The 22231-nt window shown below is 38.6% G+C and overlaps 1 protein-coding gene across 6 annotated transcripts in view; it reads left to right on the forward strand.

Moving 5' to 3' along the window:
• Positions 1–22231, forward strand: part of ARAP1 (ArfGAP with RhoGAP domain, ankyrin repeat and PH domain 1) — a 2759262-nt gene that overhangs the window by 1538358 nt on the left and 1198673 nt on the right. For all 6 annotated transcript variants that reach the window (XM_044073028.1, XM_044073030.1, XM_044073029.1 and 3 more), the window contains one exon: positions 506–626. In XM_044073028.1, the coding sequence (XP_043928963.1) occupies positions 506–626 (121 nt within the window). The remainder of the gene's footprint in view (positions 1–505; positions 627–22231) is intronic.

Consider the following 22231-nt stretch of genomic DNA (forward strand, 5'->3'; position numbering starts at 1 on the left):
AATAAGACATATGAATACGTACTTCAGGCACATTATATTGTGAAAAACTTATTTTTTTCAAAAAATGAAAAATTTGCTTTAGTCACAAAACAATTGTGTGTGCACGTGCACACACTTGTGCAAGCATGTAGAGATAACAAAATATTATATGACAAAGTATGTTTATCAGTGATTCCACTAAGATAAATCAGATCAGCTGTGGCTCAGTCTTCTTGTTATATAACATCTTTACTTGTTTTGCTCAGTGTCATGTTTATGCTAGGTAAGCACTATATGACAGCAGGTTGTTATGTAGTTTTACTTTCCTAAAGAGTGTCATCAAAAACTAATATCCACATTAACCAGAAATAAAAGCTCCAGTATTATTAACACATCAGCATGGCTGTATGTATAGCAGAATTATTTTGCAGTGTGTAGATAATCGGTGGCAATTCAGGTGAAGGTCTACAAGAGTCAAAAGAATATTCCAAACATGATGCTTGTTTCACTTTTGTGTTTTTGGTAGGATATGTACTCAAAGAGATTTATCCCAACCAGCTCTATAACTCGTGTTACCAACATCGGCGACCAGAAGTTTGAAGTGATCACTGTCAACAGGAACTTTGTCTTCAGGGCTGAGAGTGATGGTAAGGAATGCACTGCAACATTTTCAGTCTGCAAGTCATTTTAGACATCCGTATTTGTGTAACAGATTATTAAGTGACAAAAGAACAACTTAGTAGAGCAGCTTAAAATCTAATATGGGAGAATGGTTGTATATCCTGGCCTTAGCCAGAACCTATGATATCCTGAACATGATTCAAGTCCTCAAAAATCAAGGTGATTCAACGCATTTTCCTACATATTGTTTGTGTGTGGGCTACGAAAACTAAACTGGATATATTTAAAAAATGTTGTTTCTACAGAGATTTGGGAAAGTGGAAAACTAATTCTTTCTTTATACTGTATTATGCAGGAATAAGTAGCCATAACATACATGTACACAATTCAGATCTAAAAAACAGCTTCACATACGTGAGAAGCATCAATCTGAAGCTTGGTTGTCCCCATAAATGAAAAAAGTAACACAGATAGAGAACATACCATCATTATACATAAATATTCTTAAATAACACTACATCAGCACATTATATCTCCTCTTTTGTTAAGCTGAAATTTAGATGACTAAATTTAATAGATACTGTTTTGTTCGGCATGCTAATCATATTCATTGTGGCATTAATACAAATCACTTGTAAGAAGTGTTTCTAATGCAGCTCATAAGAAGCCTTACAGATTCACACTGGGTAGTATTTATGTTGTTCAGATGCAGCTGTAATTACTTGTTCTAGGTATGCAAATGTCTGAAATGACTGCAAAGCATTATAGTCTAACTTTCCTGATAGTTATGAATCAACACACTTGTTCTGAAATGTTTGACTGTAAAATTACAAGTAACATTGCATCTGCAGTCTTGAGAATCGCTGCTGTTGAACAGAATGGCATCTGCATATGCGTACGTGGGTCAGGTGTACCATCTGGAGGAGGCTGGTCTGCAGTATCAGTTATTTGTTAAACATGCTGCTGCACTCTACATTTTACAGGTGGTCAGCCTTTGCTTATTAATTTTTCAAATTGGGTAGGCCATCCAAGAGGTGTTTTGTCTGGCCGCAAGTACTACCACTGGCTGTCCATGATGCAGGTAAAGACATTGCTTTCTGGAACATTCAGCAATTTCTTTCCATGTTCCTTCTTTTTCAGTGGCTGAATATTTTTTTTTCTTTGGAATGAGAAGTCTGATATGGTATTGTTTATGTCTTGTGGTTCCTTTCTCTTAATCCCTGTTTGTCTGTGTTTTTGCCTGGGTGGTGTGTAGGAAAGAATCTGTTACACTTAAATCTATTGTTTAAGTGACATTTCACTTCAACAGAAGTAGTAACAGGCCTGCTTACTTTGCCTGTCATATATCATAATCACAGTGCCAAAAATGCTATTGATATATAGAAGTGCACGCAACTATATATACTTGTGGGGGCATACATATATGTATAGTATACTTTATTCTTTGCAGGATTAACTTTCCTGATATATTCAGTCCCTATATAATTTATGTCACAATAAAATCAGTCTATCCTCTGGACACAAAGTGTACCTCATTAAATGCTTTTTCATCAACTCCCCTGGAAAATACTCACCTATTAGCTTCTTTCTAGTTCTGTAGTCTAGTAGCACCTTCTAATATAGTCATTTGTTTTTGTATAACCTTTAAAATTTAGTTCTTTGTAAAATCCCTTGTTTTGTAAATATTCTTCATATTCAACCATAGAAAAAAACACAAATCTACAATGACAAGAAGAAATTCTACTTTAAGACCCAGTCTAGCCATCACTCTAATCCCAAAAACATCTGGAGAACTCTCAACTCAATCCTTCACCCTGGAAGCCCTGCGGCTCCTAATCCTTGCCCTAACAATTCAGTACAGGACACTGTGTCCCTCCTCAACCATTACTTTAGTGATACTATTCACAAACTGACCAATACTGACCAAAACACCAACTCTACATTCCCTCCCCAAACACCCTCTAACAGAAACCTCTTCTCTCTTCAGCCTGTCCCCACCACTTACATAAACTCTGTTCTTCAAACACTAAAACAATGCACTCCTTCTGCTGATAATCTTCCCCCTCTCAAGCTTGCAGCTGACTCTGTAGCCTATCCAGTTTTTATACTTAACAATAGAGCAATTTGTGAAGCCACCTTTTCCAATATTTGGAAATCTTTCTATGCTACATCGCTACACAAAGGAGGCAACTCCACAGATCTGTCTAGTTTTAGACCCATAGCCATTCTCTCCCCTCTATCAAAAATACTCAAAAAACGTATACACACTCAACTGCTCAAATTTCACATCTAAGAAAACCTTCTGACACCTACCCAACATGATTTCCATCCAAACCATAGTACAACTACAGCCATCTTATCTTTCACTAATACCATAGCTGAAGCCTGTGATAATAATACACTTGTCTCATGTCTATTCATAGACCTGCCAAAAGCCTTTAACATGGTATCCTACTCTTAACTCCTATCCAAATGAATAAAACTACAAACACTACTACCACTATAAAAGGCTCACTTTTTGTGTCCAAAGTAAAAATTCCAGCAACAAACGAATAGGAAGACACAGAGACAGCTGATATATCCAGTTCAAAACTTTTACTGCAGTGCAACAAAACACAAGCACTTTCACCAAACAGGCATCATCAGGTGTATTACAAAAGCATTAACAAACACACCCCTATTTATACATCAAATGTCACATGATGCAAATTCAAATTTAAAACCACAAATTTAAAGACACAACACATATAAAAGACATATAAATTTAATTTAAAAGCATACATAAATAATGCATACTAAAACTATACTTCAATACTAATAACTACCTTCTTAGGGGTCTCTTCTTTAATTTGGGTACTAATGGAACTGATTCATTAAGCCCATGTCCTGCATCAGCCCTAAACCTCACTATCCATGTGGATTCCAAATCCTCGGTCTTAGCACATATATCACCCTGCCTCACATTCTCATAAACCCTAGCAATTACTAAAAATTTAAAACCATGACTAGAGTCAGTACTCAAAACATGCTTCGCCAATGCAGTAACCACATTACCTTTATTCATATGGTAGATATGTTCTCTTATGCGTTCTCTGAAGGGACGGTCAGTCATACCTATGTAAACCTTTCTGCATACAACACAGTGAGCTAAATAAACGATATGTGAGGTATCACATGTAGCTACTATTGTGAAATTATAACATCTACCTTGGTCAGGATGTTCAAATTTGCAACTGCTGTCAATATATACACACCAATTGCAATGACCACATGGTTTAGTTTGGGTAACACAACCTACTTCTCAGTGACCTACTGTTCTTATATAAAAAACGCGGCACTTCAGGTATGTGCCTAGAGATATCATTATCAGTTCTAAGGACACCCCAGTGTTTTTAATGATATCCTTGTAACAATCTACATCACTAGCATAAGTAACTTTAAACCTCAAACCAGTGTTATACTTATTTTCTCGTCTCCTAACAAACTCACTATTACCTGTAGAAAAATATGGTCTAGCTTCATTCATCCTTTTATCAAAAACCTTAACTGCATTGTTTTGGATAAGATATTCCTCATAACCTCTCTCCTTTAAACTCATCTTCACGTTATCAACTTCACCAATTTAATCACTATCCCTAGCAGTTAATCTTGAAGCTCTATAAAACTGGTTAGAAGCCACACTTCTAAAAACATAAGGAGGATGAAGACTGTCACTATGTAATAAATGATTCACATGACAGTCTTTCCTGTGCAACTTAGTGTAAATAACACCAGTTTCATCCTAAATAACAGAAACATCCAAGAAATCCACCACTAATTCTGAGGAGTGAGATGTAAACTTCAAATAACAGGTACTGCTATTCACATATTCCATAAAGGAAGCAAATATATCAAGGTCTCCCTTCCACAAAATAAATAGGTCATCCACAAATCTACGAAAAAACAAAACATGTTCATTGAATGGCCCATTAAAATATATGGTCATACTCCCAAACGACCATAACAGCATTGGCGTAGCTATTGGTACAAGAAGTGCCCATAGCCACTCCATTGCATTGCTTATATATTTGCTCACCAAAAGCAAAGCATACCTCCCAACCGCACCAAATTACTCGTTTTTTTACTGAGTTTTTGGATTCAAATGAAGGGGTGCCACGATTCCCGAGTGGCACCCCTTCATTTCCGATTTTTTTTTTTGTATATTTAATGTTTTTCATTTTCACGCTGACGGAGCTGACATCATCATGTGCGCGATGATGTCAGCTCTGTCAGGGGTACTAGCCTATCAGAATTGAGATCCTTGGAGCATTATGCGTGCAGAGCTCAAACTCAAGCAGGCGGGAACGGCAAATTTACAAAAGCGAGCAGGAATGTAGGAACGGCACTAGAACTGGATGGATGGAATGAGGAATGGATTATTATGTCGGAGCAGCAGAAGTGAATGGATCATGTCACTCTAAACAGGGGAATGGAATGGATTATTATGTCACAGTCGGAGCAGCAGAACTGAATGGATCATGTCACGCTGAACAGGGGACCAGGCACGAACAGACAGCAGTAGAACTGAACTGAATGAAGTAAGTGTGTGTGTGTGTGTGTGTGTGTGTGTGTGTGTGTGTGTGTGCGTGTGTGTGCGTGTGTGTGTGTGTGTGTGTGTGTGTGTGTGTGTGTGTGTGTGTGTCTGTCTGTCTGTCTGTGTGTGTGTGTGTGTGTGTGTGTGTGTGTGTGGTATTCAATTTCTCACATCTCAGTCAGCACTAATTGATTCTTTTGCATTTTGTTATGAACACCATTATTATTTTACAGTTTAGCCCTGCAAGCGCCAGAACATTCTTTCTTAAAACTTTGCACAATTATTCGTTTACATTAAGTCTTACGATTAAACATCTGTCTTTAACTGCATTTCCTCACAGATCTATTACACTGCATTGGTCTCGGAAGAACTTTTGGTTAGCAACAGTTTTATTGTTCCTTATTGATCTGAGCAACAATAGTTTTGTAATGATGCTGTGCTGTGATTTGCTCTTTTGGTATTGCATTATTATCAATACTTAGAGTAGATGACTTATGGTAAGGCATATAGAAGTTTTATTCTTATCTTGAAGTTTTAACATTAAGGCACTGTTTTTTTTTATGGTTTAACAAGCAAGCATTTCTACAGCTGTAATAATATATGGCACTATATAATAATATATGGCAATGGTTACCCAAGCAGTGATTATGCAGTAATTAATTATAGCAGACATACTGAAATGTGAGGCTATCTGTATTTTGTGCATACCTCTCAACCTGGAAACATCAAAAATCTGGACAAGGCCCATGAGAAATAGGTACAAATCTGTACACTGATTAGCATCTAATTTGCATACATAATTATGTGACCCCACCCACTCCAATAGAATTGTGGGATACCAACTTTCAAATGCAAACTGAAGAACAAACAACCAAAATATGGCACCAAAGTTCCCCTGCAGCCATTCCAATGTCCCATTATCTGGCTATTTCACCCCATTTACCATAAACACTAATGTGTGCATACAGTAGTGATGAAACATGGTGCCACAACCCATCCCTGCCATGTGGGGTACGTATGTTGCATATTTTCAGCTTGGATGCCTAATCACAGCTCTGTGTACCTTCTAAATGAATGCCGCAGGTACTACAATGCAAAATACAACTTTAATGTTGTTTTTTTTATGTTTGAGTTTGTTCTTTTTCTCATTGATTTTAAATACGTGAATACACATACCTAAAAGCAACACAAAGAGGTACAAAACAGCTTACAAACACCATCAAGATACAGAAAGGTGCTAGCCAAGCTGAAACAAATTCCAATTACCTGGATTACAAGCAAACCAATGAAAAACATTTTGTTTCACAAAATCTTTTGTTAAAGAGAGTTACTATTTAAGATGCAGGCTGATTAAATTAATTACCAAAATTTTCAGTAAGCTGCAACTCATCTCAGAGAACTAAAATGAACAATGTATCAAACTTTCATAAACATGTATTAAAAATACAAAGGCCTACGCACATATAATATCATGGAAAGCACATCAAGTATATGATATAGCATGGGGAAGAAAACAAAACAAAATTCTGACGTCTTTAGATGTGGTCCATAACAGCAACTTCTTTAAGTAATATTTAAAAAGCGGCAATGAATATAACATCTAAGATTCTACTGCCAAATCATGCAGCACCTTTACATTTTAAAGGAGGTACAATGTAAACATTTTTGCTGTTTTATTCTTCCTATGTCTTCAAAAACAGGGTCTAAAAGCCCCTATTTTGCAGTTTGACCAAAATTTATAGCGATAACCTCACTCCAAAGTGAATGTCCTCTGCTTGGTAGCTGCAGGTAACTTCTTGCACAGTCTTAAATGCAAAGCGCTGGTTTCCATTAAGAATGGCTTTACAAAGTGTTGTCTTTTTTGAGTGACTCACAGTAAGCTGAAGCAGTTAGACAAAAAATGCCTCTCTCTTGTCAGTATTACATCCCATTGTATTTTACCAAGGCAGCATTTTCAAAACTTTCAAGTCCTTCATTCACTTGTGCCTCTTCCCCCTCAGTTACTAATTTGTGTAATAATGAAGGAGAAAATGATGGTTGGTGATCAAGTAAATAAAAACAGACCAGTTAGGCACTTGATTTAAAAATGCAATCCTTGTTTCAGAAAAAAAAATATTTCAGACAATTCTTTTAAGAAGCGTGCAATATAAATTTGCATAATGCAAAAAAAACCCTATTCTTAACAAGTCCTCAAATCCCACAGCAGTCTAATTGAAAACGTAAAAGACTACTTCTTAACTACTGTACTAGTACTTTATACAAACATGTCTCTCCTCTGTTCAACATAAGATGCATAAACTCTAAGATACAGGAAACTTTACAGCAACAATGTCAGCATAGTAAGCAGACTGCAGTTAAGTTCTCTGTTTCAAGCCCACACCAGAAGATGCAAAGCTGTAAAAACTGTGTCTATAAAATTATGGTTAGAAACATGACCCCAAAAACGCAGTAATTCACAGAAGAGTAACACAAAGAAAAGCCTTCCAAAGAATGCAACCGCTTATTACAGATCACATTAATTCAATTAACTAATACATTCATTTGCATTTCTGAACTATAAAAATGTGAAGTAAGCTAGCTTTCACTAAATGCATGTGCTGCTGAAACCCACAAGATGTTGTTCTCATGAGAAACTTCCATAAACAGCCACTGAATTCAGACCACACACACACACACACACACACACACACACACACACACACACACACACTCTTACCCTGAGTAGTGCTCACAGCCTCTTCTGTTCCATCTTCATGTTGCTGCTGCTGCCGCCATTAATCCTGGGCCCGGCTCCATTTCAGGGCTCGCTGTATCCTCCAGCCTGCTACCGCCATTAATCCCGGCTCCGTGGGCTTGCTATATCCCCGGCTACCACCATTAATCCCGGCTCCGTGGACTCGCTATATCCCCGGCCCCTTTGCTGCTGCCATTAATCTGCTTCAGGGCTCGCTGACTGTATCCCCGCATCTTCTGTTCCCCATGTTGCATTCCCGTCATTAACTTAACCGCCAGCCAGCTGGAAATGATGATGCAAACTCCTTGAGCTCAATTCCGACTGATGTCATCGCGCATGTGATGACGTTGGCTCTGACAGCACGAAAATTTAAAAAAAAGAAAAGAAAAATCGGAACTGAAGGGATGCCATTTGGGAATCGTGGCATCCCTTCATTTGGACCCCAAAACTCGGTAAAAACCGAGTAATTTGGAACAGTTGGGAGGTCTGATTTTGTGTTATAAATTTGCATACAACAACATGTAAGTGGCAGTGGCACATAGGTATGCATGCAACCATGCTACAAAAGGTTATCTGTTCATGCTCCATTCCTGTGCAAATCTGTCAAAGCTAGAGCTTTTAAGTTGTTACTAGAACAACCATTTACAAAGCTTCATTGACTTATCCATCTAAAAAAGGAATGTGTATTTGGGATGGGATTGTGTATATATATATATATATATATATATATATATATATATATATATATATATATATATATATATATAAAGTAAGTTTGACTGTTGCTGCAAGGTTTATTGGTGGGATTTGCATGGTTTAAGTTGTTGTGTGGTACAGGAAAAAGCTGGCAGACAAACAGAATGGAAGTGTATTGAAAAGGTAATTATTTTTGATACTGTGTGTTCGTGCTGTTACTGTACTTGCTGGATATTATATGCTATGGTTTCCAGGTTGTCTTTTTTTGTTTCCTTCTGTGACGTGGCATTTATTTTATTAATTTACACCATAATGCCGTAGCACAGCCTAAGCTGCCTAAGTGAAAAGTAAACAGTGAAGTAACTGCAGTGCAGACGTTTGTCGTGGAGCGATAGCAAGGTGTAACTGATGTGACAGATCCTGTGTCAGTACTTTTGTATTTTTCCTTTCAAAAGTAAAATAGTAAAATAGAAGTCGCATATGTTAGAAGAAGCTAGTTAATGTTACTTTTATAAAAGAATATTGTATTTTAGTTTTGCGCAAGTTCAAATATTAATATAAATAAACACTATTCTTCTTATTTTGTGTTTCATGATCATATTTTGGTTGTCTGTTCAGTTTGTGTTTAAAAGTTGGTATCACACAATTCCATTTGAGTGGGCAGGGCTGCATAATCATGTATACAAATTTTATGTTAATCAGCGTACAGATTTGTACCTATTTTTCATGGGCCTTGTACAGATTTTTGATGTTTCCAGGCTGAGAGGTATGAGGCAAAGATATTGTGCTCAAGCACAATCTCCAGCTGTTTCACCAACAATTGAACCTTGTTAGGGGTGTAATCTGTAAACCGCTGCAAAAATTGAGTCACCTTATTAAGGCCATCTAAATTGGGTATAACAGTAAATAAAGACACCACATCCATAGTAACAAAAACCACATCATCATTCAAACTATTAAAGACATATTCATACAAGTCTCTAAGAAAATGTTCGGTGTCCCTTAATACATGTGTTAATTTATTAATACCCGGTCTCAAATGTTTTTCTATATATATGTAGAGATAGTCTCAGTGCACCAATTTCTACCAGAAACAATAGGTCTAAGTGGTGGATCAGACCCATCTTTGTGTACCTTCGGGAGACCTTGTATAACAGGAACAGTAGGTTTATTTATACAAAAATATTCCAAAAGTTGACTATTAAAAAGATTCATATCAAACATACATTTAAGTAAAATCTGCATATCATGTATAATTGTATTGACTTGAATGCGAGTTAATTTCTCATAAAATAACTCATCATTTAGCAATGCCTGCATTTTAAACACATACCAGGTCCTATCTAATACCACTATTGGTCCGCCTTTATCCGCGGGCCTGATAACGATATCAGTATTGATGTTCATTGTGTTTCACTGGAGAACATGGCGTCGGCTGCCAGCTTTGTACCCCTGGCGCTCTGACGTCAGGGAGCATGGCTGAACAGCCGACGCCGGACCCAGACTTTGGGATTCTGGCTGACCGAGGACTGCCTGCCGGCAGGGGAAAACCCTACAGTCATGACTGCAACAGTGAATACACTCGAACATCTACATTTATGGTAAGTGTACACAACTGTACTTTCTCCAACCCTTCAGCGCATTGAACTCATCTTTAGAAAGATTTTGCTTCCTCTTGTAACAAGCATGCTTATAAGTATTAGCCTCATTCAAATCATACACATCTTGTATGACTAACTTTTCAAACGCAGAAATAAGAGGATTAGTTGTAGGCAAGAACAAACTGGGCTTGAAAAAGTATTACTTTCTTCATTAGTAACACTTTCAGAATTATTAAACATTACTTTCAACCCCAAATTCCTAGTAAATAATTTAACATCAAAAATAACATCCGTAAAATTAGAACAAGTAGAGGGTATAAATGATAACCCTTTACCTAAAACTCTCAGTTCATAAGGCGTCAAAGTTATACAGGATAAGTTCAACACTAGTCATTCTTGGCATTCAGAAATGCCTTTTTTATTGTATTCTGCGTACTCACATTTCCTTCCATCTTTCGTTTGTTGCGGCTCCAACAGCTGACGGAGCACCAGCGAGGGCGGAGTCGTAAACCTTTCCTCTTCCTTCTGCTCCTAATCTCTTGCTCAACTACTACTACCTGCAAACACCTTCATGATGTAAAACAGCTTACTTCAATTTCTTATGTAATATAAACTTGTATAAAGTTAAATCTCATTTGTTGGTTTGTTGTGACATATTTTTATATTTGTAGTAATATTTTTTCCTCCTCAAATTTCTAACCCGTAATATCTTGTTATTGCTGTCTTTTCCTTTATTTGTTTACTCTTATTTTGATTATATTATATATTGTAGCTGGAGATTTTCTCCTCGGATCTCTGCTGAAAATGTGCTTTAGCTCAGTTGGACTAACCCAGTTAACAAATGTCAAATTAATAAATAAAATATTGTACAATCTCCAATTATTGTTCACCATATAATTTTTGTAACAACTGGCTTGATCTGTACTGAAGCTTTTCTCCCTAGGCCTCTGCTGGAAATGTGCTACCACCCAGTCAGACTATCCCAGTAAACAAAAGTAAATACATATATCTGTATCTATCTGTCTATCTATCTATATATATCTATCTATATATATCTATCTATATATATCTATCTATCTATCTATATATATATATATATATATATATATATATATATATATATATATATGTGTGTGTGTGTGTGTTATATGTCAATTATATTACATCAGCAAATGTGAAGTCATGGAAGGCTGATATACATCATTTTATGAGCCATCAAAACTTAAAAGTAAAAAAAAAAAAATAGTATTTTTTTTGTTTTGCTACTAATAGCAAGCATCCCTGCACTCCCAACAGTACCATATATCATTCTTAATCTACTTTCTTATGCTTAATCTCACAAAATACAAAATTTTATTATTTTTTCATTAAAAATTCATTTTTCCAAAATTCAAATTTATACCAAAATTTACAAGTCCACTAATACAAAAGTAACCACCCCTAACCACTAATCTAGAACTTTTAAAAATAAAAACTAACACTTTTAACTTAACTTCTTAAACTTTAAAACTCAAGTTACCTACTTTCATATCTAACTTCTGTTAATCTTTGCAGAGCACATTCTTTAGTATCCTACCCCACATCAATCTTACTAGCTATACCTTTAATTATTACCTATTCTTCATCTCTACAGTATTCAATTCACATCCTCTCTGTACTCCAAGTAGACTACTTGCTAAGTACTTTTTATTACCCTTGATGCTCCCACATATATAGATAGCACCCCAAACCAAACCCACTCTTTTTCTCGTCACTACGTCCCCCCCATTTCTTAAAGTTTTTTCCTCCCTTTCTCTAGTGCCTGGTTTTTTGTCTAGTCCTTCCTTCCTCTCTGAGTCAGTGTGGTGTGCTCCTCATGTCAGCTGCAATGTTACAATTGCCTGAATGTTGACAAAAAATACAATTGCCTCCCACACACACACACCTCTCCGAGAGACCACAAAACACAAATACATGCGGAGAGAGACAGGAGGAGTAGGATGGAGGCTGCTAGCTCTCAACATAGGACTAGCAAGACCAGTCAGGAGGAGAAGGTCACCACACACCACACACACACTCAAATCACTGATAACCACAGCAACCACAAATACACACCTGATAAACACACACACAACAACACAGGCGCCGGCAATCAAGCAGCCAAGCCAAACAACACCACAGAGGCCAGAAAACCACACACTGCACAACGAAACAACCCACCTCAAGTACACAAACACTGCTACACGCCAAGGCCTCCACGACCCCTAAGGCCCAGTCACATGCACCAGACACCACTAATGAGGGAGACACAGTCATTGAACACACTGCCAGCTCGAAATCTGGCGTCTAAGGTAAGCTGCACGGTAAGGCAGCTCTCAACAGCAGCTATCCACTCAGAGGTCTCCACAAACCACACAGCATAGCGAGCACACATCTCAACCACTGAGGTGTAAATATGGCCTGGTGCACCCTCCTTGGACTACGTATCCAGGCACCTATGAGCTCTCAATGCCACATGAAAGAGACAAGATGGTCAGACTGACGAGCAGTATTAAACCCTAAGATGATCAGCTTTAACACCACAAGCAAAGATGATCATGATTCATAGATGATCAATGCTTACTGAGTCATTCAAAAGGGAACTTAACAATCTGTCTGCCTGGGGGTGTCATTCCTGGGGAAGCATGCTGCTCTGCCTGGTATGCTTGGCAGCTGGACAAGCCACCTGCCATAAGGGGATTTTTAGGCAAGGCTCAAATTCTAAACGTGCCACCCTAGCCAACAAAAAGGAAAAAACTAATTCACAAAAGACACAAAAGGAAAAACTAAAAAAGCTCCCACCCTAATGCTGGAGTCTCAAAAAAAAGCACGCACTGAGGCCCTTCTCGATGCCAAGACACATAATGTCTGTGTGAGAGACTTATCTAGCCCTTCAACCTGTACCTCCCCAGCACTATACCCCAGTGACTCTTCACCATTACAAAGTATCCTGAATCTCAACCATTCATCAAGGGGTTTTACCACCCATCAAGGACAAAAACACCCCCTAAATGGTGGCAACAACCCAAAGCAGGATCAGACTATCACCATTAGACACCCACACCTCAAGACTGCTCTGCAAATTGTAGCTGTAACTGTTACTAATATACCTCACAGGATCTACTCAAGCCCAAACACCCTCAAACAACTAGAGGGATAATCACCAAACACCATCATACTAGGTGGTGACTCTACCATCCCAAGATCATAAAACATGGGAAATCTCATCATCCCCAAACACCCTAGCCCAAAGTTCATGGAATCGATGAACTCAAATGCACCCTGGATCATCATCAACAATGCAACTGGAGGGAGCAACTCACATGATCCATCACATGAAAGCAAAAGCAGGAGATGCAACAACACTTCTCACTGCCGGACATCTATCCAGACACCCCTCTCGTCATCACTCCTTCATAAACCAAACGCCCTAATCAGAAACCCACCTTAAAGAAGCTAAAAGAACTTCTCTAAAGCCTACCAGCACCTGGGCAGAAACAGTACTCAAAAAAAAGGCTTTCCAAAACCGCAGAAACAAAAACCCAATTGACTGCATGGATGATGTCACCACACCACCTGCCAGCCATATTTTGGGCTGCAGACAAAAAAACAAAGACTCTCAGTTGAGCCAAAAATCAAACTCCCAAAGGTAAGACTCCAACCATCTATAAGTACAACCAAAAAGGAGGAAGCTAATACAAAGAAGACTATTTAAAAGAAAAAGTAAGCTAAATCTATAAATCCTATAAGTAAAAACTAGAAAAATAAGAGAAAAAGAGCCAAAAGACAAAAATAAGGCCTGAAAATGCTCTAAACTAGTTCATAAACCAGTGTAGAAGATTACTCAGATCCACGAAGAAAATGCCAAGATACTGGCAGAACTCAGAAGTCCTTAATGGAAGACCCCTGAAGATTACTGATCCTACACCAATTGCCAACATACTACATCTCAGGCCAAAATGCAACCTTCCTCTCTCCCTAGCCAAAACACAGATACCCAGACTCTCTCCCAACAAACCTCTCCCAACTGCCATGAAATCAGCCCAATTAAGTGTGCTCCATGAACTCAACTGTTGTTTTTGTGTCTATGTGAGCTGCTCAGCTGTTTCAGCATAGTCTTACCTCTGACTGTGCATCCAGGAATAGTCTTACTGCAACTGTGGTCACACTTCACAAAGGTGGACTGCAACTGTGGTCCCACTTCACAAGCTGGAAAGGTGGTGCCTCCCCTGGACCTCAAAGCCCAAGGAAGATTAGGAGTACTGCTCTAATGGAAGACATAGGGGAATATAATGTCAAGGATCCATCCCAGTTTGGCTTTGCTTGGTTGAGAGATCCATCAGTTTGGCTTTTTAGAAGATAGGCACAGTTTTAAAAGCCTAAAGCAATTGATTTTTGAAACAGTCACCAAAGCCATTGACATGGCGGTCTTCGACCAAAGCCTCATCCTCTTTCTGGTTAACCCTGCATACAATACCCCACTATCATCACAAAATGGGTGACAGAGCCTAATGTGTCTGGTTGGAAGCACAGAGTCGACAGAACTGGCTGAGTATCCAGACAGCCACTCATCACCTGTCTGGTGTGGGACTCAGACTTTCTTGTTGCCCACTTGTTTTGGCATCTACTTTCCCAAGTACAAGCTTTAACACAGGAGGGATTTGACAGACAATGCAAGCTGGAAAAAGGTGACACATCAATACAAACACTGCTAGAAAGGGTAAAACATATCTAGCCAACACATCTGCCAGAGCCATGGCAGAAGCAATGGCTGCAAACAAGTGCACATTGGCCTAAAGCTAAATGCCAAAAATGCATAGTCAAGCTACCAAATAGGGAATACCAGGGGGAGCCACAAACTACCCTAGGGAGCAAACCCCATGGGGACCACTGAGCAGATCACACACTGGGTTGCCTTCAAATAGGGGTTAAGTCAAGGCCTTAGTCATTCACCAAACACCCATGAAGCTATTTTCATCTTTGATCAATTCCCATCTTAGAATCTCATCTATCTCATCACTCATCATCATCACTCAGTCATACCTCACTCACATCCATCAGACTGACAATTGACATGCAGTCCCCGGCATTGTGCAGCTGCTGACAGACACTTGCAGCAGCTGGAGGCCACAAAAGTTCCTCCTCAAAGCCCAAGGGTCTCAAACATCTGTCCTATTGACTCCGACTGAGAGAAGCTCAGCTCTCTATTCAGTCTTGCTTGCTCAAGAGGGGTGACATTTGAAGCCATATAAGGCCATGTCAAGCCAGATTTGATTGATGAATATGCTTCAAAAAATCTAGATCCATCAGAGCCAGAGGGGCGGGGAGACTTAAACCTCGACGTTGGCTGCTATTAATAGGACGGGGGGAGATAGATTCATCACCCCCAAAGCTCCCTATGCTGTGGAATAAAATGAGTATATGTGAGGCAGAGCACTCTTGTTCAAGTTCTTCTTCAACCAATGATGGGGAGGATGGAGAGATACCCCCAGGGATTTACCAGTGTCACTCACTGCTGACGACAGAGGCACAAAAAAATATGTATATAGTCCCATACTAAAGGGGTGGCGTAAGCCACAAAACTATGGTCTAGGCTTGTAAATGCCCTCGGACAGATAGCCTAGTATGAACCTATGAACCTATGAACACCTTACATCATTAAAAAATACTAATGTTGCTGTTTTATAGTAATGTAAGTTAGGGAAATGTTCCCCTACCTGCATGGTTCCATAATCACACTGTCACACACTTCTGGTTCTGTAACTAGCATGGTTCCCCAACACCCTCCATGAACCCCCACACTCCCCAGCACGCAAAGTTAAATTAACTTCTAAACCCCATAAAATTGCAACACACAAGACATTTCCATAGTAGCACTGTTATGGAAGAAAACTCATAAAACATACAACTTTCAATGAACTGGAACATTGATTAAACAGATCTGATCGATCAGGATCCAATTAAAAAATACTCAAGAAAAAGGAGATAATTCATATAAATACACATACAAGTGTGTGTATATATGGATATGTTGTGTATGGTGTGTGTAAGTATATATATATATATATATATATATATATATATATATATATATATATATATATATATAGCTATAAATATATGGGTCTACTTCTCTTCTCTGAAAGCACATATCAGCGAACTTTACTTGAGTGACTCCACATGTACAAAAACACATTAATGCGAAGACTTACTTCCCCAAATTACACAACAGCAGAACTACAAATACAGAAAAAAAAAACACATAAAACTTAGCATTTTCCAGTGGGGCAAGCCCCCCCTGCACCCCCTCATGCAGGGGGCTGTGTCCTGCACACCCCCCACAAATTATATACAGACACACACACACACACACACACACACACACACACACACACACACACACACACACACACACACACACACACGTGCATGCACATACACACATGTATCTATATCTTTATCTATAGTGTAGTACAGTTTAATAATACTGTTGGTAACAAACCAGTCACTTGAAATAGCTTTCTCAGATGGTATAATAGGTTTATTTACATGGGGAAACAGAACTCCATGTCTCCTATGTTTCTCAAAAGTCTTAAAGATGTAGAATTTTCTAGGCTCAGCATCATCATAATCTTTCACAATATTTTATGAACTTTGGACATGAATACAGTGCTTCAGTCATTAAGAATTTCTGAGGCAATTTCTACACTACAAAAATGCAGTTCTGGTTGCATTTGCTATGGCCTTCACATTGATATTTTGTTGGTGTACTGATGCAGGAAATTTTACTGCATAATGAATAACTACTGATAGCCCTTCCATGATTTCACCAGTGGACCCACAATGTCCATCGCTATGCATTCAAAAAGGACACCCATAATGGTTAAGGGTACCACTTTAGTCCTAGTGTGGGTTCTCTCCTTTAACACTCTGGACAGGATGCATAAAACTACTTTATGACTTTCATAATAATAGGTCAGTAAAATGATAGAACCTTGGTCAACTCAGCTTTGGGCCACTACTGTCACACTGCTTCCATATCATCTTCCTTTCTTAGTCTTTTTGGAAGACTGCAAACCTTTGACACTCTCAGCAAGGTGGGTTCTGCATTTACCAGAAAGTGCATTTGTTGTTACAGCTTACTAGATACAGATCCTTAGTTGTAAGTTTCTCTTTTAAGGCTGTGATCGAGCTCACCAAGGCATCAAGTACTCTTTTCATTTTGCATGTTCATAGCAGTTACAGTTCTCACAGAAAATAAGCAATTAAAACAGCTGTTGTACTTCCTTTAAGTAACCCATCACAATGCAGCAAGGTTCATTTCTAGAAAGTCTGTATATGGATACACAGTGTCATAGCAAAGAATAACCCATTTTCCTTCCACAAGTGTACAGCTTCAGAAAGTTTTCATGTCAGCACAACACCAGAATCTTCCACTTTAAACCACTGTGTTTACTTCTTGGGCTGTTTTGCAGTCAGTTAGTAAATACAGTCTATAAATAGAGCTTGCATTTTTTGATTAACTTTGCTCCCCCGTGTCATGTTTATGGCATCTACTCCAGTGACCCACATCCATTGCTGGCTTTGCCAGCCTTTCCATATAGCCCAGACTTAGCCCAATACAATTTGTGACTGCCGTGGATCTTAAGGGCATCCTGGGTGGGTGTCTTGCCATCCAACTGTGGAGAGGTTTGTTTCCTTTAAAGACTTGCTCATTATTACCTCCTTCATCCATTTTTGGGTGCATGGTCAAATCTGGGGGAGTAGGCATGCAATGGAAACATGAGGCATATCATTCCACCTCAGTAGCAGATAGACAAGGCCCACCATCTTTGCCCTTTGGACCACACCACCTTAAAGCAACATCCCTGGCCATCACCAAGGATTGTCACAGTTAATTCCCATATACCTATCCAACCCTCCTGGATGGACACACCCACCCCTCCTTACCAGCACCTACGATGCCTGAGCTGCTAATTGAACTCAGGTATTCTAAGCGTAGTTAAGGCTTTATTCATCTATGCCAAGGTGCTGGCTTAACAGAGCTTGCCTTTTTTGCAGGGAGAAAAAAAGACTCAGACAGAGCAGTTTCTAGATAGCATCATAAAATGACAGTTTGTGTAAAACTTTTTTTCTGCCTGCTGCAACCTACCAGTTGTAGCATTTAACAGTATGGATGGTAACAAATTAGCTTATTAGAACATCTTTTTCACAAGATACAGTGCATTGATTTATATGGGAAAACAGAAAACTTGCTTCCTTGTAGTAAATAGGGTAAACAAAATAAAAAAATAAAGCTTTATTTTTTTGTAACCGGCTTAGCAAACACAGTCTATCCTTGGAGAAATTCTTCAAAGAGGATTTTAAAGCAAATCTCAACTTAGTCACTGAAGAGGTTTTAATGTGCCTGAGTATATATCACTTTCACTTATGAGCTCCCTTCCCTTTCAGGTTTCAGGAACAACTTCCAAACATTAACAGCAGGGACAGCTTCTAACCTGGCTCATCCTTTCATACTTGACTTCCCTGAAGACTCCTTGAGATAATCTTTCATTGACCCTGGACTCAGGAAAACAAGAATCTGACATGTTCCTCTTTGTTATATTCCCCAAAAGGCACCTACTCTTTTTTGAGGCTTGCCTGTACTGACTTGGCGTTAAAAGTGTAGTACTCTGTTTGCTTAACAGCTTCAGCAGTCTCTACTCTATGCATAGTTACATTGTGTGTAGTTGACACTCACATTGCTGCCAGGGAGGAAACGTATCCGCATTTGTCGATAGTACAGCTCATCAGTTAGTTATATTGTCAACTCACTTGGCCTTGATTATAACATAGAACTAGATATTTCCTTTTGGTCCTGTTTGTGTGACTGTGACGTTAGTATGTAGAGGTAAAGGGTGTGGGGATGGAGCTTTTATTAGAAGCAATACAATTCAGTAAGTGTATGCTTGCCTTGAAACTATGTAATGGAATTGATTGTTGATTAAAAATAGCACTGATAGTAACTAGTGTAGTCTGTGTGCACTTGCCTGGACCATGTGTTTGTATGACTATGTATGTAGTTGTTGGAGGTAACCGGACTATTAAATGTAAAGTAGGCTCAGATGGAATGCGTTATTGATGAGTGTGACTGATTGCAAAAGTATAATTTGATTCAGAGTTAAAGTATTTTAGTAACAACATCTTTTGCAGGATGTTTTGCGTTTCCACATTCTTGTAGTCTGAATGTGCTACCTCTAATGTTCCATTGCTTCAGGAATAGAGCAGATATTTGGTTTTCCAGCAAAACCAGTTGTTCATCTTATTCAGAGCTAGCACAATACTAGATTTAGTATATTTAATATCCGAAAGTGTGAAAACACAGAACCCACAAGGAAGGAGCACCATGGCATTGACTGCTGCTGTTGTGTTTTACGTTCATAGGTGGCTAATAGGCTTTCAGCTCAAGAGCTATTTTATGCCTAGTCAAGCTTACAGTGCCTTATTTTTTGTGAACTAAAAGTTTTTATTTGTATACATGTGACACTTTGAGGATTATTATAAAAATTGTTTACTTAATTTATATAGTCTACAATTTCTATCATTTAGTATAAGAACTTTATTTCAGACCATTACTTCAAATAACTCATCTCCATGTTGTGAAGCAGTTAACTTCCTTTCTGTCAGTGTTAAAAAGTGTCTTTCAACTAATAATAGACAACTGCGTCTACAGCTAAGTACATGCAGTATATAGTTTAATATAAATTGAAGTGCATTGCAGTTTGTAAGACAACTCTGTGGCAGACACTTTTTAGTTAATTCTTTAGGCTAGTATGTGCGCTGAAATTTGTGGTCACTGAGGTATTCATTCTGATATGTAACACTTTTCACAAGCATTGTCCTCTTCAGTCACTCTTTCTCCTGTGCATCCAGAAGTAATTTAAAAGGGCAGATTATGTAAGGTTGTATAGTGCAGAACTGGATGTAAAACTTCCTTAAGGCTTTAAAAACATAAGATAAATATAGAATGGGAAGGAAAGGCAGAAATGTGTAGCAGCAGGAAGCTATCTCCGTATACTAAGCAGTTGGATAGAAAAATAGTCCTTCCTATGACATCACTGTTATGTAACGTCATGTCTCCATTACATCTGCAACCCACATTTACTAATCTATCATCTTTTCTATGCAGTTGTATGTCTGTTTCTTAGTCACTACCCAATGCATTGTGTTGGAATTGTACTGGGTTTTCTTTTTAATTGTAGCTGCATGCATAACTTAGTCTGCCATTATAATTATATCGATTCCTTAATGCTGCTCTTTCTATGGACTATGCATAAATTAGTGACCAGGTTGCTGGACGAGTCAAAACTGGGTCAGAGAGGAATGATGAAACAACCACTGATTTACTCTCAAGGGGGAAGATAATGAGTATGTATTGGGGTACTCAGCATAATGGCTTCTGGTAGAGACTGTTGACAAAGACATCAGAGACATCAGCTAATAAAGTGTGCTGAATGGGTATGTAGAAGAGCACTGAAGATCACATTTCTGTAGGGGTGAGGGCTTGTAGAATTGAGGGCAGCTATCTTACGTTACTCATTGAATACCCCCAATCTGTCACCCTCCCATGACCGTGAGGTATAGTCAGTACCTGGACCAGGCAAACAGTTCTCTGTGTGGTATCGTGATGCCACAGATTTCCTCTCCTTCTTGCATCTCAGTCCTATATCCAGAGTAACCTAGTTTGCCAAATGGGGGACTAGTGGTCTTCAAGTCCACATGGATAAAACTAGACAAGAGAGCTGCAGAACTAGAGAATATAACAATCCACATAACAGCAAATGCTGTCACAGACCCTGCTAAGTAAGAAAAAGCATTATCAGTAGGTGAAAGTGACTACACTGAGGACTGCGATACCTGAATTGCATTCCTCAAAAATATCTTTCCAAAAAAAAAAAAAACACTTTTTAAAGTGTTTTTGCAGGGGGAAGCCCCTTACACCCCCAAATTTGTATATACCAAATCCACAGTTGCGCCAACTCAAAGAAGGGGAAATTCCCCCCAAAAATGAATCACTTCTGGCACAACTTGCCAACAGTGATTTGCTATGGAGGAACTCCAATCGGGGACAACGAGATGAAGCTCGGGCTACTGAATTTCAAGAATTCAAGCTTTATTCACTAGTAGATTGTTCAAAAACAGCTATCCTCTGCATATCTCCATGCTGACAGTCATTATTTCCTGCACTCTGCATGTTCTACATGGTTGTATTTGTACTACAATGCACGATATTAGCCTAAATGACTTTGACATTTATGCAATACATTCTTTGCACAACTTGCCCAAATTATTTATGGTCCTTCTAGTACAGCAGCTTCAGAAGTAATCGTATAAATCAATGTAGCTGCACTTTGTTCCATTACACCTTAGTCTGCCCCATCTAATTTAGGTCCACCAGAAAAAGTATCTCATGCACCAATGGATTGCACAGCCCTGTACTACAGTCTAAATGCCACATGTCAGCTGACAAATGCATTTTATGAAAACATCCTTTCTTTCACATTTATAATGAATAGTGCATCAACCTGTATACATCTGCCTCCACTTATATTACGAGGCACTCTATCCACTTCATTTCTAGTACTCAACAGATACCATTACACAGTATGCATGTGCCGCCATTTATTACCATACATATCTTAGAGAGGATCCTAGCCCAAGTCACTGGGACTGAAATAAGTATGTTGGCCCCAGCCTTAGTTACTAACATCAGTACTCAGCAACACAAAACACAGACTGCATTAAGCACATTAAACACACATAGTCTTTTTATGAAATGCCAGAGACTGAGACTTATCTTCAGATATATTAGTGCTGTTACAGAAACCTGGCTAAAGTTTAATTCATTCAATACATCTTTACTCTCTTTCATTGTCCAGAAGTTGCATTTACAAAGTAGTCACTGGTCTGAGGAATTGGAGGGTGCACTCTTCTTCATTTCAAATGACAGATGAATACAGACTCATATAA

This window comes from Protopterus annectens, chromosome 5.part1, assembly GCF_019279795.1.
Source record: "Protopterus annectens isolate FY-2018-M chromosome 5.part1, PAN1.0, whole genome shotgun sequence".
NCBI classification, from domain to species: domain Eukaryota; kingdom Metazoa; phylum Chordata; order Ceratodontiformes; family Protopteridae; genus Protopterus; species Protopterus annectens.